The sequence below is a fragment of the Manis pentadactyla genome, chromosome 13 (genome assembly GCF_030020395.1).
Source record: "Manis pentadactyla isolate mManPen7 chromosome 13, mManPen7.hap1, whole genome shotgun sequence".
NCBI lineage: Eukaryota > Metazoa > Chordata > Mammalia > Pholidota > Manidae > Manis > Manis pentadactyla.
The window spans coordinates 93978620-93993879 of NC_080031.1; the positions used below are offsets into that span (position 1 = coordinate 93978620).

Genomic DNA, 15260 nt, shown 5'->3' on the forward strand with positions numbered 1-15260 from the left:
ATGCCACCATCCCACCCCCAGCTGCCCCGGAGCAAGCAGACCAAGAGATCACATCTGTCCTGAGGACACTGGTGTGCTCAGAGGCTCCAAGACCCTCCACAGTGGACCATGCCAGCCCAGGACCTGGCCCTGGGGGGCCACCCGAACTCTGGGAGGCTGGTCCCCAGCTCCCAGGCATGGAAGCCTCAGGTGCATCCGGTGAGGCCCCGTGGCAAGCTGACCACAAAGTGCCACCTGCCGCAGACCCCTGCCCTGTGTTGACCCCAACCTTGGTCACCCAAGGGTCCGTTCCATGGGTGACCAGGCAGATAGCCCCCCAAGGCTGCTGTTGCAGGGCTCCACTCTGAAAAGGCTGCTGCACCCTCTTATCTGGGTGGCCAGGGGCTTTCGTCCAGGCTGGGCAGGGGGAGCCTTAGGGTTGGTGGGGGAGGGGGTGCATCTGCTAGGACAGGAAGTGCCCTGGTGTCTGGGCTCTGTAGGAGGGCCTATGGGGCTGAAAAGTGTGTGTATGGCTGGAGCTCTGGGTTTGGGGGTGCAGAGCCACTGCTCTGCCTGGCGTCCCACCCTCTGGGTCCTAGAAGGCAAGGCAGGGGCACATTGTGGGGGTAGCCCCCAGCCTAGTCCCAGGCTCCTGCTCACATAGCCCCTTGCCTCCCACCAGCGGAGCCCCAGAAGTTGCCTCTCCCCAGTGAGGGCCAGGAGCAGGACTCAGCCCCAGCACATGTGGTGCCCATCCGGTAACCTCCCCAACACGTTGGGCAGGGGCAGGCTGCAGAGGGCATACTGGGGACAGGACAGGGTCCACCGGCCCTGCCTGCAAGGACAGGAGTAAGGGGTGGGCTCACAGTACCAAGGACGCTGCTTGTCAGTCCCACTCAGAGGCTAAGGGCAGGTAAGAGAGGTTGCCCTTAGGGTGTGGGGCATGGGGGAAGCCCCCTCCTCACACAGGGCTGGGGCCCCTGCCTCTATATCCCCTCCCACGGTATGCTGAAGACCCCTGGGTGGAGGCAGGACCCCTGATCATGACACTGAGCTGGCCACGCCCCGGCAGTAGAGGGGTGGGCCAGGCACTCACACAGCTCCTTGATCCCAGGATGGAGGGCGCAACCCGGCCAGGGGCAGGAGCAGCGGAGGTCTGGGATATCCACAGCCACGTTATCACGGAGACCACGCACAGGACATATGTGTACCAGCCCAGTGCCACAGGTGCCACAAGTAGGTGGGGCCCAGTGGGTTTTGGAGTGCCCGCCATGCCTGTGGCTGGGGCCTGCAAGGTCACCTAGTGTGTCCCAGCCTTGCTGTGGTGGGGGACCCCTCAGAGGAGCATCACCAGGAGGGGCCGGAACCCTCCCTGTGGAGAGCTGGGCCACCAGGATCTGGATGTGGGGGCCTAGTGAGCCCTGACCTTGGACAGCTGAGGTCAAAGCTGGAGAGCCAGTGGCTACAGGGAAGGACTCCCTGACCGTCAAAGGCCTGGGCAAAGCCAGGAGGGGGTCCCCTCACTTGGGAGGCAGTGGGCTCCGTCACTCTGGGGAGGACACCAGGACACACCCAGAGTCACCATCAGCCCTCCTGGGCAGCTCAGTTACTGCAAGCCCCAGCCACAGACTCAATGCAGGGCAGGCTGTAATCGGCTGGCCCCAGGCCTATGGGCTCCCTCTCCCACCCCAGAGCCCCCATCCATGCAGGTCACCATCGAGGACGTGCAGGCACAGAGGGGCAGCACCGCAAAATTCCAGGCAGTCATCGAGGGCAGCCCAGAGCCCACAGTGGCCTGGTACCGGGTAGGGACATGCGTGGGGTGGGAGGCGGGCACGTATGGCATCCCCACCAGACAGCAGGGCACTTATTGAAGGCCAGGGGGGAGTGGGGTCCCACGATGCCCAGGTCCCCAGGGCAGGCTGATGTGGCTGCCTTGCTGGCCTGTGCCCCCAGGACAGCGTCGAGCTGGTGGACAGTGCCCGGCTCAGCCAGCTGCAGGAAGGGACCACCTACTCCCTGGTGCTGAGGAACGTGGCCCAGCACGATGCCGGCGTCTACACCTGCCTGGCGCGCAATGCTGGCGGCCAGGTGCTGTGCAAGGCAGAGCTGCTGGTGCACGGGGGTGAGTCGGGCCCCTCCCAGGCTCCGCTCCTGGCTCCACGCAGACTTCCATGGGCTAGGGCCCAGGACACTATGCAGCTGGGACAAGGGCCTGGGGATGGTCTTTGTCCACACCGACGGCTCCCGCTCCCTGACCAGGGGACAGCAAACTGGACATAGACAAGCAAAGCTACCGGAGGAAACTGCACTCCTTCTACAAGGTCAAGGAGGAAATTGGAAGGTATTGCCCTTCAACCCAGCCCTGGAGCCCCGCAACCCACTCCTGCCTACCACCAAGTTCTGATTGGAGCCCCGCCCCTCTGAGCCCCCTTTCCCCAGGAGACTCCTTCCCCAGAGAGCCCCCTTCCCATGGGAGCCGCCTGTTGCCCCACATCCTGGAGCCCTGATGCATGCACCCAGCATGGCCTGCTCCCCCAGGGGTGTGTTCGGCTTCGTGAAGAGGGTGCAGCACAAGGGGAACCAGATGTCCTGTGCCGCCAAGTTCATCCCCCTGCGGAGCAGGACATGTGCCCAGGCCCACCGCGAGCGGGATACCCTGGCCAGGCTGAGCCACCCCCTGGTCACTGGGCTACTGGACCAGTTTGAGACCCGGAAGACCCTCATCCTCATCGTGGAGCTGTATCCCACCTCACCCCAGGGACGCAAGGGCTGTGGAGCACTTGCAGTTCTGGTGTCCCCAGGCCTGACCTTGGAGGCTGTCAGCCCAGCTCCCGTGTTCCCGCTGTGATGCTGGTGACAAACCACCCCGGGGCACAGCTTCTCCCCTAGCTCGCGGTCCTGTGGGTCAGGACCTCAGGCAGGGCTGTGAATAGGATCCAGGATGTGCGTGGGCCGGCCCCTCCTGCACTTCACGTGGCCTCTTCAGTAGGGAGGTCCACCCAGGCTCCTGGGGAGGGCACACCCGTCACCCTGCCCCCTTTGGGTCACAGTCCAGTTGAGGGTCTTTGGGTGTCAGTCAGGATCCCCTGCCCCAGGAGAGGGTGTGCGGGAGGTGGGGGTGCCTCAGTCCCACTCTGCTGCTGCCCACTGGCCGCAGGCCCTCTGCTGGGGAATCCCTGCCCCTCCCACTCTCCTGAAGCCAGAGCACCAGCCTTCCCAGCGTTCCCCACCCCAAACCCCAGATAAGACTTCCCACTTTTGTGGGTTCGGTGGGTTCCAGACCACAAAGCTTTCCTTGACCTGGGGCCCAGGTGCTCCTCTGAGGAGCTGCTGGACCGCCTGTTCAAGAAGAGCGTGGTGACGGAGGCTGAGGTTCGAATGAAGGGCCGTGTGTACACCCAACAACCCTCCCCCATCCCCACTCTGCCCTTCCTGCTTTGGTCAGGCTGTTCCGCACATCCAACCCTCCTCATTTTGGGGGCAAGGAGTTCCCTGGCCATGGGGCACATGGGCTTGGGAGGCTTTGTGCATAATCTGCCAGGTTACCTGCCCCGTGGGATGATACCAGGCTCTGCTCTAGAGGGAAGTCTAGCCGGTTCTCTCACCTGCATGCTGCCCTTTACTGTAGGTCAAGGTCTATATCCAGCAGCTGGTGGAGGGGCTGCACTACCTGCACAGCCAGGGCATCCTCCACCTGGACATAAAGGTACTTGGGCCCCAGCACCCCAGAGCCTGGGGAGGGGCAGTGAGAGCCTGGGTTCTGCAGGCCGGGAGGGTGCGGGCCCACCACCTCTAGCATCCCTGTCAGGATTCGATTACCTCTGGTGGCAGGGAGCTCACTACCTTACTGGCAGCCCTTTTTAAGTGGGTACAACTCTGATGGAGCAGAGGGCATCCCCAAATGGCACGGAAACCTACCCCTAAGGGCTCACTGGCCCATGCTGGCCGCACTGCTGCCATGGGGCAGCCCCTCAGACCCTGGAGTGTCCCTCCTCCAAACCCAGCAGCCCCAGAAGTCACCCCCTTAAGAGAGGTGGCCTCCCCAGTCCTCAACTCCTCCCAACAGCCCCCCAACATCCTGATGGTGCATCCTGCTCGAGAAGATATTAAAATCTGCGACTTTGGCTTTGCCCAAAAAATCACCCCGACAGAGCCACAGTACAGCAAGTATGGCTCCCCAGAATTTGTGTCCCCAGAGATCATAGAGCAGACCCCTGTAAGCGAGGCCTCTGACATCTGGTAAGTGGGTGGACCCCCTGGGACACCGGCTCCCACCCCCACCCACCCACCTGCTCTCTGTCTCCTCTCCCACCCCCATCCCTGCACCTACCCCTTGCCTGCAGGCCGGGCCTGGGGTGACTCATGGCTGTGGTTTTGTTCCAACAGGGCCATGGGAGTCATCTCCTACCTCAGGTGAGCAGACCCCTGCCTCTGTCAGCAGCCTCCTCCATAGCCAACCCCCAGCCACCTCCCCATCAGGCCCACGGGAGGCCACGGGCACCGTTGGCCACTCCCCAGATCAGAGACCCAAGACCCAAAGGGCAGCTATTTGGGGAACAGGCAGTCAGCCAACTCCGATAACAGGTTTCTGTCCACACAACACCCTGTCCTGCAGGAGTGCTGCTGGGTCATGTGGCAAAGTGCTGAGCTGTCTCCCTAAAGGGTCTGGGTGGTTTATGCAGGAGCCCCTCACAATTACTGTTGCCCTGAGGACTCTGCTAGAATAAACATCCTGGATTCCAGTTCTAAGCCAAGTAGGTCTCTGGGCAAATCTGAGACCCTTGCTGGGCTTCTCAGGGCTGGGCTGCAGGGGTCCTAAGAGGCCATCGCAGGAAGCCTCCACACTCGCCTTGAGATCCACCACTCCCTGTCCTGGGGACAACCCCCCACCCCCGGCCCTGTCCCAGGGACCCAGAAATCCAGGTCACATCTCTGCCTTCAGCCTGACCTGCTCCTCCCCGTTCGCTGGGGAGAGTGACAGAGCGACGCTCCTCAACGTGCTGGAGGGGCGGCTGTCCTGGAGCAGCCCCGCAGCGGCCCACCTCAGTGAGGATGCCCAGGACTTTATCAAGGCCGCCCTGCAGAGGGCCCCAGAGTGAGTACACATGCCCACGTAACCAACCTGAGGTCCTCTTGGGCCTGCCCGGGAGAATCGGCTAAGGCCTGGCTCGAACCCCGCCTCGCAACCCCTCCAGGGCCCGGCCCAGCGCTGCCACGTGCCTCATCCACCCCTGGTTTCTGGTGAGTAGGCTGAGCCTGAGCAGGCCTGGCGCACAGGGAGGGTAACTGAGGTCAAGAGCGGCAAGGGCCTGGTGGGGCCACAGGGCGATCCAGAGTCTCCCCCGACGTGCCTGTCTCACCCGGGCCCCCCAGAAGTCTGTGCCCGCCGAGGAGGCCCACTTCATCAGCACCAAGCAGCTCAAGTTCCTGCTGGCCCGAAGCCGCTGGCAGGTGAGCCGTGCGGCACGGAGGGGGTTGGCGGCGCGAGGTGGGGGCGGGAAGCCGAGGCGGCTGCGAACTGGGAGAGGAAGGGAGGCGTGGAGCAGGCGCGGGGCTGGGGGGACAGAAGGGGGCGGGAGACCGGAGCGGGAGGGGTTTGCGGTGGGGGGCGGGGGCGCGGAGGGCACTGGAAACACCGAGAGGAAGGGAGGCGTGGAGGGGACGAGAAGCGGGGAGCAAGCTGGCGGCGCGGAGACGAGCGGGAGGCCGGCGGGAAACGCTGCCCCGAGGGCTGGCAGTGCGCCCCCGCCAGGCCTGGGAGAGCAGGGGAGCCGGGCTGGGCGTCCTTCTTTCTGGGTCTGCGCTCGCTGAACCTCCAAGACGATTCAGGGATGGGACGCATGAAACGTGCAATATTCCAGCCAGGGCGGGGACAGAATGGATCCCTGGCGGGCAGAGGGTGAGGGCGGGGCCTTTACCGCCCCTGTCTCCTGGGTTCCCGCTCTGGGCCCCCCGGGAGCCGGGAAGGCGGTGGGCACCCGGCTGACCCATCCTTGCGCCCCGCAGCGCTCCCTGATGAGCTACAAGTCCATCCTGGTGATGCGGTCCATCCCCGAGCTGCTCCGTGGCCCGCCCGACAGTCCGTCCCTCGGGGTGGCCAGACATCTGCGCGGCGACGCCAGCACCTCCTCCAGCAGCTCTTCTTCCTCCGACAGCGAGCTGGCGCCCTTTGCCCGGGCCAGGTCGCTGCCGCCTTCTCCGGTGACCCACTCCCCACTGCTGCACCCCCGGGGTTTCCTGAGGCCCTCGGCCAGCCTTCCCGAGGAGACCGAGGCTTGCGCACCTGCCACGGCCCCGCCTCCGCCTGAGGCGCCCCAGGGCGCAGAGCCGCCGGCTGCCCCAGGCTGCGTGCCCCGGCAGAGCGTCATCCACAGCCTGTTCTACCAGCAGGCGGGCGAGGGCCCCGAGCACGGGGTCCTGGCCGCGGGCGCCAGGCTGCACCCGGCTCCGCGCAGGCACCTGCTCAAGGGGGGCTACTTCGCTAGGGCCTTGCCTGGCCTGCGCGAACCGCTGCTGGAGCACCGCGCGCTGGAGGAGCAGGCCGCCAGGGAGGAGCAGGCCGCCCTGATGGCCAAAGCGCCCTCCTTCGAGACCGCCCTGCGGCTGCCGGGCGCCAGTGCCCGCGAGGTCCCTGGCCGCAGCCGCTCCCTGGACCTGAACCTGCCTCGCCCAGCCAGCCCCTCCACCGAGCCCTGCCAGGAGAGCCAGTGTGCGGCCCCAGGCCCCTTTGGCCTGCAGGGGTCCCCAGTGGAGAGCAGACCTGGAGATGTCTCACTTTCTAGTGGGATGGAGCGTCCAGAAGGGTCCTGCCAGGGGTCCAGTGGTGGCCACTGGGGTTCGCAGCAAGAAGGGTCTTCCCAGGACAGCTGTGAGGGGCAGTCGGTCCCTTTCTTGGACCCCCAGTGTGGTCTGGCCCCCCAGGAGAGCTGCAGCCCCCCTTTGGCTGCTGCAACACAAACTCTTGACTCTTCCCCTCCAGGGCCATGCGGGGAGGCTCTACTGCCACCCCTGAGCCCCTCCCTTGCGGGGGTGCCCCAGGCCCCCTTCTCCACTGTTCAAGTAAGTCTACAGCCAGACTCTAAGAGGGGGCTGGAGGCCACCCCTCTCTCTGGGAGGCCTGGCTCCCCCGGCTCCCCAGGACCAGCCCTCCCTGTGGGCATGGAACCCAGCCCTTCCCTGGACACTAAGGGCATGGAGGACCCGCTGGAGTCTACACCCAGCCCACAGCAGCCTCAGGAGCAGGCGACCACGCGGAAGTTCTCTCTGGGGCACCGTGGGGGCTTCGCAGGAGTGGCGGGTTACGGCACCTTTGCCTTTGGTGGGGATGCAGGGGGCATGCTGGGGCAAGGTCCCCTGTGGGCCAGGATGGCCTGGGCCACCTCTCAGTCTTCAGAGGAGCTGGAAGAGGCTAGAGCCCAGAGCCCATCCCCAAAGGCCAGCACAGTGCCCCTACCTGAGGTCTGCAGGGTGCCTCCCAAGGCCTCCTCGGATCTGACCTCATGGGAAGACTTGGGCGGGGGCTCTCAGGTGTCACTGGTGCAGATACAGGACCTGTCTGGGGACTCAGAGGCAGCTGACACTGTGTCCCTGGACATCTCAGAGGTGGACCCTGCCTACCTCAACCTGTCCGACCTGTATGACATCAAGTACCTCCCATTTGAGTTCATGATCTTCAGGAGAGTCCCCAAGCCCACTAAGCCAGAGCCACCATCCTGGCCTGAATCCGAGGCTGAGGAGGAGCTGGCTGAGCTCCCAGGGGCCCTGGAGCCCTGGCTGGGAGCACTGGGCCTGCCTGCAGGCCTGGAGATCACCAAGGAGCCGGAGGACTTGGAAGCCCTGCTAGGAGAGGCCACCGGCGGCAGAAAGCGCAAATGGTCACCCCCCTCCAGGGGCCTTTTCCACCTCCCTGGGAGGCGTGCACTGCTGGAGGAGCCTGTGGAGTTGGGCCTGCGCCACAGGGTGAGGGCCTCTGTGGCCCACATTTCCCGCCTCCTGAAGGGCAGACCCGAAGGTGACTGAGCATGGCTGGGTGTGCCCCTCTGCACCTTGGGGCACCTTGTCCCCCATGCCAGGAAGGACAGCTAGGAGCCCGCCAGGATGATGCAGGCATCCACCACCTAGACTCCCTCCCTTACTCCAGGGCCACCCATACCTCCCAGCATATGGGCTTCTGCTTCTGAGGTCACCTTTGCTGCCTGGACCCCTCCCCGCCTGCATCTGAGGCCCATCTGTTACTTAACGACTGCTGATCTGACTGGTCCAGCCCTCCCTGACACCCCCTAGGGCCCTGGCCAGGTGTCCTTGGCACTGTGGCTGAGCTGCTAGCATGCCTGTCTCTGGTGCCCCTGCCAGGGCAGGCCTGTGCTTTCAGAGCTTGGGAGGATGTGGCCTCCAGAGCACATTTTACTTGTTTCTAATGGAACACCCAGGCTTTTCTGCCACATGGGAAAATGGCGTGAGTGGTGGGTGGTCTGAGTTCCTTCTCCTGTGGAGCCAGGCCTCTCAGGTGTGGCTCCTGTGGCCCCTTCCTTCTTGCAGGAATGGAGATGGAGGGCCCTGCCAGGAAGAAGGCAGGCCTACCTTCCTTCAGGCTGTCAGGCCAGAAAAACAGGGACCAAGGTGGGTGGCTCCCATGGGCTGGGTGCACTGCAGCCCAGAGAACCTGACTGCAGGGGAAGGGAACCCCCTCCATGGCACTAGGCAAGCAGAGTGGGTGGGGCAAGCTCACACCCCTGGGGGCTTGGGCCTAAACTGGAGGGGAACCTCTGGTGCCCTGGTTGTGAGGCTGAGCAGTCCTGGAGGGCTTCCTGGAGGAGGTTATGGTGTTGAAGCTGAGCTGAGCGGAGGTGGGCTCCCCAGTATCCCCACTGTAGGGTCCAGGGCATGCTCTTGGGCCAGAAGTCACCTCTGAAGGCTCACCCTTCCTTCCTTCCCCTTCCCAGCGCCATCGCTCCTAAGGGAGCTCTCAGATGAAACCGTGGTCCTGGGACAGCCTGTGACACTCACTTGCCAGGTGTCAGCCCAGCCAGCCGCACAGGCCACCTGGAGCAAAGGTAAGGAGCTGTCCCAGGCTGAAGGCAGGAGTGTTCCTTGAGGGCATTGCTCTCTCCCTGAAGAGGGAACCGATGTGCGCCGGGGCAGGGCATGAGGCAGGGGCGTGTGTGGAGCTGCATCCCAGGCCCGCCCGGTCCTGTGCAGATGGGGCTACCCTGGAGAGCAGCAGCCGCCTCCTCATCTCCTCCACGCGGAAGAACTTCCAGCTGCTGACCATCCTGTCAGTGACTGCTGAAGACCTGGGCGTGTACACGTGCAGCCTGCATAACATGCTGGGGGCAGTGGCCACCACGGCCGTGCTCCGGAAGGCAGGTCAGTGGGCCGGGCCAGGACCCTTGGGACAGGGAGAGGGTCACCCGACACCGTGGCCTCCTCCCAGAGGTTCCCACCAGGCCTATGGGGGTTGAGGCTGCCCCCAAGGGGGACTTCAAAGGTCCCTGGATACCACCTGTGATGCTGGGCTTATGCCAGCTTCTCCATCTGGGACTCACGAATGGTATGGTCATCACCCAGGCACCCACTCCCTGGGCACTGCCAGGGCCTGGAGTGGGCTCTGCAGCCTGGGATCCCCAGGAGGGGAGGTCCTGCCCCCTCTCCTGGCTCCTTTACAGGGGCGTCTCCTTGCATTTCCCACAGCACCTCCCTCCCGCCCCTAGCACATGCAGGAGCAGGCTGCTTCCCATTTTGTGTCCCTAAACCCAGTGCAGGGGTATGTTTCTTGGGGAGCCAAGACAGTGCAGGCCTAGCTCTCCAACCCCCAGCCTGATCCCCTGACCAGGCTGGCCTGCTGTTGGCTGACCCCCTGTGTCCTGGACTGCTACAGGCAAAGCTAAGCAGCCAGGACAGGACCCTCTGATGGGAACCTGGGGTGGACGGGGGGCTGTCAGTGAGGGCCACCCATGGGGTTCCTGGGTTTGCACCTGTGGGAGGGGACCTGGGTTGGGTCCACACCCACAGGAGAGGCACTGGGCCTCTCCTACAATTTAGCATGTAAGTGGAACCAGAAAGAACGGGATGGCAGGGAGGATGGGCGCAGGGGCTTAGCCACAGGTGCAGGAGGGAAGGCAGGGCTGGAGGGGGGCTCAGAGCCACATCAGGCAGCCCCTGGAAGCCTGCCTCAGGTAGTGCCCCTGGGCCCTGCAGAGCGCCCCCATTCCTCCCCACGCCCGGACATCGGAGAGGTGTATGATGATGGGGTGCTGCTGGTCTGGAAGCCCGTGGAGTCCTGTGGTCCTGTAACCTATACCGTTCAGTGCAGCCTGGAAGGTACCCCCTGTGCCCTCACTCCTGGGGGCCCCTGGGGTCAGTGTGGGGTGGCCCCGGGGAACACCCAGCCACCTGTACCCTAGGTGGCCTTGCGGGGGGGAAGGCCCTGGGCTCTGGGGGCCTCCCATGGGGAGGGGTCTCTGGAGTGGGAGCCCTCAAGCTGTCCCTCTCCTGCTCCTGCGGGCCCAGGTGGCGGCTGGAGCACGCTGGCCTCGGACACCTTTGACTGCTGCTACTTCACCAGCAAGCTTTCCCGGGGCGGCGTGTACACCTTCCGCACGGCCTGTGTCAGCAAGGCAGGCATGGGTCCCTACAGCAGCCCATCAGAGCAGGTCCTCCTGGGAGGGCCCAGCCACCTGGGTGAGCGCTCTGCAGGGCCTGGGGGGCAGGGCGCTGGTGGTCCCTCTGGAATTCATCTTGCCCAAAATGGCTGGGGATTTGTTCTGCCTGCTAGCGCCCTGGCCCTGAGTGGCTCAAGGAATGAGGTGGGGGTCTCACAGAGAGGCCCCCTGTCAGGATGCCTAGGAATGGGTATGGGAGACAAGGTGGGCGGAATTGGGGCTGCAAGGGTGCCCCCCAGGCATCCAAAGCTTGCCCTCCCACAGCCTCCGAGGAGGAGAGCAGCGCCCCACGGCCAGCCCAACCCCTCCCCAGCACGCAGACCTTCGCCTTCCAGACACGGATTCAAAGGTGCCTGATCCCCACCGCATGCCTCTGCATGTGCTCGCTCCAGCCTCCACCTCCCTCCCACCGCTGGCCCCCACCCACGTTCGGTTCAGAACACCTGCAGTCCCCCTCAGGAGGCTCCAGACACCTCTTTTCTGGGCTTGCTTCCCTGAGACTGAGGAGGAGGATGCTGGGGCAGCCAGACCAGAAGGGTCCTCAGGAGCCCGGCCTGTGCTCCCTCACCCAGGGGCCGCTTCAGCATGGTGCGGCAGTGCCGGGAGAAGGCCAGCGGGCGCGTGCTGGCTGCCAAGATTGTCCCCTACCGCCCCGAGAACCAGACGGCTGTGCTGCGTGAATACGAGGCACTCAAGGGCCTGCGCCACCCCCACCTGGCCCAACTGCAAGCTGCCTACCTCAGCCCCCGGCACCTGGTCCTCATCTTGGAACTGTGTTCCGGGCCAGAGCTGCTCCCCTGCCTGGCTGAAAGGTGAGAGGGGGGCCTGGACTGGATGCAGAGCCGGGGTGGGGCAAAGAGCCCCAGGCCCATCTCCCGCCCACCACCCGGCCCCGCCCACCACCTGGCCCCGCCTCCACCGGGCGACCCACACGTGCTCCCCAGACAGAGCCAAACCCCTTCTTGTGCACGCCCAGAGCTTCCTACTCCGAGTCAGAGGTGAAGGACTACCTGTGGCAGATGCTGAGTGCCGTCCAGTACCTGCATGCCCAGCACATCCTGCACCTGGACTTAAGGTCGGAGAACATGATCATCACCGAATACAACCTGCTCAAGGTCATCGACTTGGGCAATGCCCAGAGCCTCGCCCAGGGGAGGGTCCTGCCCTCTGAGAAGTTCAAGGACTACATGGAAACCATGGGTGCGCAAGGAGCAGACATGGGCGCGGTCTGGGGGAGGGGTGGGCCACCACGCGCCAGTCTTGCCTCCAGCCTGCTCTGCACAAACACCCAGCCTCTCACTGCGCCCCTCCCCCCCCCGTCCCACCCTCAGCTCCGGAGCTCCTGGACGGCCAGGGTGCTGTCCAGCAGACTGACATCTGGGCCATAGGCGTGACAGCCTTCATCATGTGAGTCCACCACGCGCTCCCGGGGGGTGCTGAGGCAGACCTGGGATCCATCCAGGGGGACCCCAGGGTGCTCACAACCTCCCATCCATTAAGGGTGGCTCCGGAACTCCTGTGTCCCCACATCAATCAGGGGTGATTCCATAGCTCCCGTGTCTCCCATCCACCCGAGGGTGACCTGAGTCCCCTGACCCCCACGTGCGCAGGCTGAGCGCAGAGTACCCTGTGAGCAGCGAGGGGATCCGTGACCTGCAGAAAAGCCTGCGCAAGGGGTTGATCCGTCTGAGTCGCTGCTACGCAGGGCTGTCAGGCGGCGCTGTGGCCTTCCTCCGTAGCACGCTGTGCGCGCACCCCTGGTAAGGTGGCCCCGCCCCTCCCAGCCCCCCGCCTTGCCCTGCCAGGCCCCAGATCCTGGAGCGCAGCTGACACCATTCCGGCGCTGCAGGGGCCGCCCGTGCGCGTCCAGCTGCCTGCAGTGCCCGTGGCTGACCGAGGAGGTCCCGGCCTGCTCCCAGCCCACCGCGGTGACCTTCCCCACCGCCCGTCTGCGCGCCTTCGTGCGCGAGCGCGAGAAGAGGCGGGCGGTGCTGTACAAGAAGCACAACCTGGCCCAGGTGCGCTGAGCGCCTGGCCCTGCGGGGCGGGTGTGTGTGCGTTGGGTCGGGTCGCCCTCCTGGATGTCCTTTGCCTCTCCTCTGGGACTTGCTGCATAAGCACAGGCATGCCAATAAAAAGAAGAACCGGGTGAGGTGGCTTCTGTTTGATCGTTTTGTTTGGGGGAGTCGGGGGAGGGTCCTGCCACCCTCCTGGGGTTTGGGGGCCACCCAGGCAGCAGAACTGCCTTCCTTGTGGACTGAATAGATGTGAAGCATCCCGGCCGTGGACAGGCCTGGGAGGGCAGCCTCACCTGGGGTGACCAGCGTGTCCAGCTTACAGAAGGAAGCCCCTCAGTCCCGGGCAAATTGGGAACACCGGGTCCCTGCCCTCACCCCACCCGCCGGCCTCAGAAGCCCCTCTGCTGGGGCTCCTGGTACCAGCCCGGACCCTGTGGTCACCTCCCGGCCTGGAGTGGCCTTCAGGACTGGCCATAGCGGCCCTTCCTTAGTCTTATGGTGAAGGAGTCTGGTGAGTGACCGGCCAGGGCCCCAGAGGGAGGTAGAGGTGGACTTCCTGCACCTTCCCGTTGCCCTGGCTACTCCCTTCAAACCCAGGTGAGCCCACCTCTGGGCTTAGCCCTCTCAGGATAACCTGTGGCACCTGTGCTGGAGCCCATGGCTTCCTCCATCATGCTCACCTGGTCCCAGCGGGCTACATATACACTAAGCCTGGCATGTGTGCTGGGACTCAGGTGAGACTTAGCTCCCAGTCCTTGGAGGCTGCATTTCTTTGGAAACCCCTCTGTGTCCTGGGATGACATGTCATTTTCCAAGCCCATTTACATCAAATTGTGCAAGATTGACCCAGCGCTGACTCTGACATATTTAGAGACATTTGCTGGGGCTGCATAGAGGCAATGCCTCCTCCAGAGCCCTCCAGGAGCTCCGCTTTCCTGGGTCCCTTCTGGTGGCTGGCCATGCTTGCCTGCAAGCCCAGCTCTCCTTGTGAGTTCTGCCTGTAACCCCGTGCAAGAGCTTCTTGTGGAGTGGCCAGTGCCTCGCCACAGCCCTGCTTGGACTTACTCTCCTAATGTTGTATAGCTTGATCTGTGGTCCTTTTCCCAGACAGAATCCTGCGAGATGATCCCACTCAGCCCCAAAGTCTCTCCATTTATGTGCTATGAGTATTTTATTGATGTTATTTCTAGAGATCAAATCAAATCTAATGTACTGCATTTTTAAAAACATTTGCATCATATTATATGGTAACTTTTTCAATTAAACTGCTTATTTTGCGGTCATTGTTGATTCACATGCAGTTGAAAGAAATAATCCAGAGAAAGCCCAGGTACCATTTACATAGTTTCCTCGTGGTTATATCCCATAAAACTATGGTACAGTGACCACAGATACTGACACTGGTATCATCAAGCTGCAGAACATTTCTGTCACAACAATCCCTCATGTTATCCTATTTTACAACCACACCCACTTCTTTCCCTTAACATTCCTTAACCCTGTCAACCAACAATGTTTCACATATATGTTCTTTTAGTCATTTAAAGGAAATTTTATAAATAGAATAATCCTATATATAAACTTTTGAGACTTTTTTTTTCACTCAGCATAATTCTCTGGCGATTCATGAATATACAGTTGTCCCTTAAAAATCACAGGTTTGAGCTGTATGAGTCCACTGTTACATGGATATTTTTCAGTACATATATTGGGAAATTTTTTGATATTTCTGACAATTTGAAAAAACATTTTCTTTTCTCTAGCTTATTTTAGTGTTAGAATACAGTATATAATACATATGAAATACAAAATGTATTAATTGACTGTATTATTGGTGAAGCTTGGTCAACAGTAGGCTATTAGTAGTTACATTTTGGGGAGTCAAAAGTTATATGTAGATTTTTGACTGTGAACGGGGTCAGCACTCCTAACCCCTCGTGTTGTTCAAGGGTCTTCCGTAGTTGCATATGTCAATAGTTCATTCCATTTTATTGGTGAGTCTCAGTCTGTGGTATAGAGTCATCAGCATTTATTTGAGCATTCACCCACTAAGGACATTCGGGTTGTTCCCAATTTTTCCTATTCCAGAGAAAGCTACTGTAAACATTCATGTACAGATTTCTATGTAATCATAAGTCTTCATCACTCTGGGATAAGTGGCAGGAGTACAATCTCTACAAAATGTAGTTTTTATTTCCATTTGTATATGATCTTGGGTGAAATATCTGTGTTTTTTGCCCATTTCTAATCATATTGTTTGTTCAATCACTGTTGAGGTTAGAGTATTCTGGTTACTCTAAACTGGGTACTAGTCCTTTATCAGATAAGTGATTTACAAATATTTTCTCCCTCATTGTAGCTCATCTTTCCATCTTCTTAACAAGGTCTTTCAAAGATCTTGAAAGTTTTGATTTTAGTAATACAATACATATAACATAAAATTTACCACTTTAAGGGTACAGTTCAGCATTGTGAGTTATATGTACTTTATTGTGCAGCCATCACCCTAACCATCTCCAGAATGTTTCATCTTACAAAACTGGAGACCTGTATTTTATAAGCAACTCCCTATTTCCCCTGCTTCCCAGCCTCTGGCAAC

General features: G+C 61.4%; 1 protein-coding gene across 18 annotated transcripts in view; it reads left to right on the forward strand.

Annotated features, from left to right (window-relative positions):
- The window catches only part of OBSCN (obscurin, cytoskeletal calmodulin and titin-interacting RhoGEF), a 152475-nt gene extending 139683 nt beyond the window's left edge, over window positions 1–12792 (forward strand). For 14 of the 18 annotated variants that reach the window (XM_057490836.1, XM_057490837.1, XM_057490840.1 and 11 more), the window contains 26 exons: window positions 1–198; window positions 662–737; window positions 1094–1215; window positions 1645–1784; window positions 1936–2104; window positions 2242–2323; window positions 2521–2721; window positions 3294–3354; window positions 3611–3688; window positions 4049–4221; window positions 4369–4395; window positions 4925–5077; window positions 5178–5223; window positions 5356–5433; window positions 5989–7993; window positions 8521–8601; window positions 8925–9035; window positions 9181–9348; window positions 10180–10302; window positions 10492–10662; window positions 10908–10992; window positions 11216–11455; window positions 11620–11843; window positions 11975–12050; window positions 12254–12403; window positions 12493–12792. In XM_057490836.1, coding sequence (XP_057346819.1) covers window positions 1–198; window positions 662–737; window positions 1094–1215; window positions 1645–1784; window positions 1936–2104; window positions 2242–2323; window positions 2521–2721; window positions 3294–3354; window positions 3611–3688; window positions 4049–4221; window positions 4369–4395; window positions 4925–5077; window positions 5178–5223; window positions 5356–5433; window positions 5989–7993; window positions 8521–8601; window positions 8925–9035; window positions 9181–9348; window positions 10180–10302; window positions 10492–10662; window positions 10908–10992; window positions 11216–11455; window positions 11620–11843; window positions 11975–12050; window positions 12254–12403; window positions 12493–12670 — 5216 coding nt within the window. In that variant the 3' untranslated portion in view covers window positions 12671–12792. Of the gene's footprint in view, window positions 199–661; window positions 738–1093; window positions 1216–1644; window positions 1785–1935; window positions 2105–2241; window positions 2324–2520; window positions 2722–3293; window positions 3355–3610; window positions 3689–4048; window positions 4222–4368; window positions 4396–4924; window positions 5078–5177; window positions 5224–5355; window positions 5434–5988; window positions 7994–8520; window positions 8602–8924; window positions 9036–9180; window positions 9349–10179; window positions 10303–10491; window positions 10663–10907; window positions 10993–11215; window positions 11456–11619; window positions 11844–11974; window positions 12051–12253; window positions 12404–12492 lie in introns of those variants that run through there. The other 4 variants (XM_057490838.1, XM_057490853.1, XM_057490841.1 and 1 more) reach the window with 3 other exon arrangements.
- The last annotated feature ends 2468 nt before the right edge of the window (window positions 12793–15260 follow it).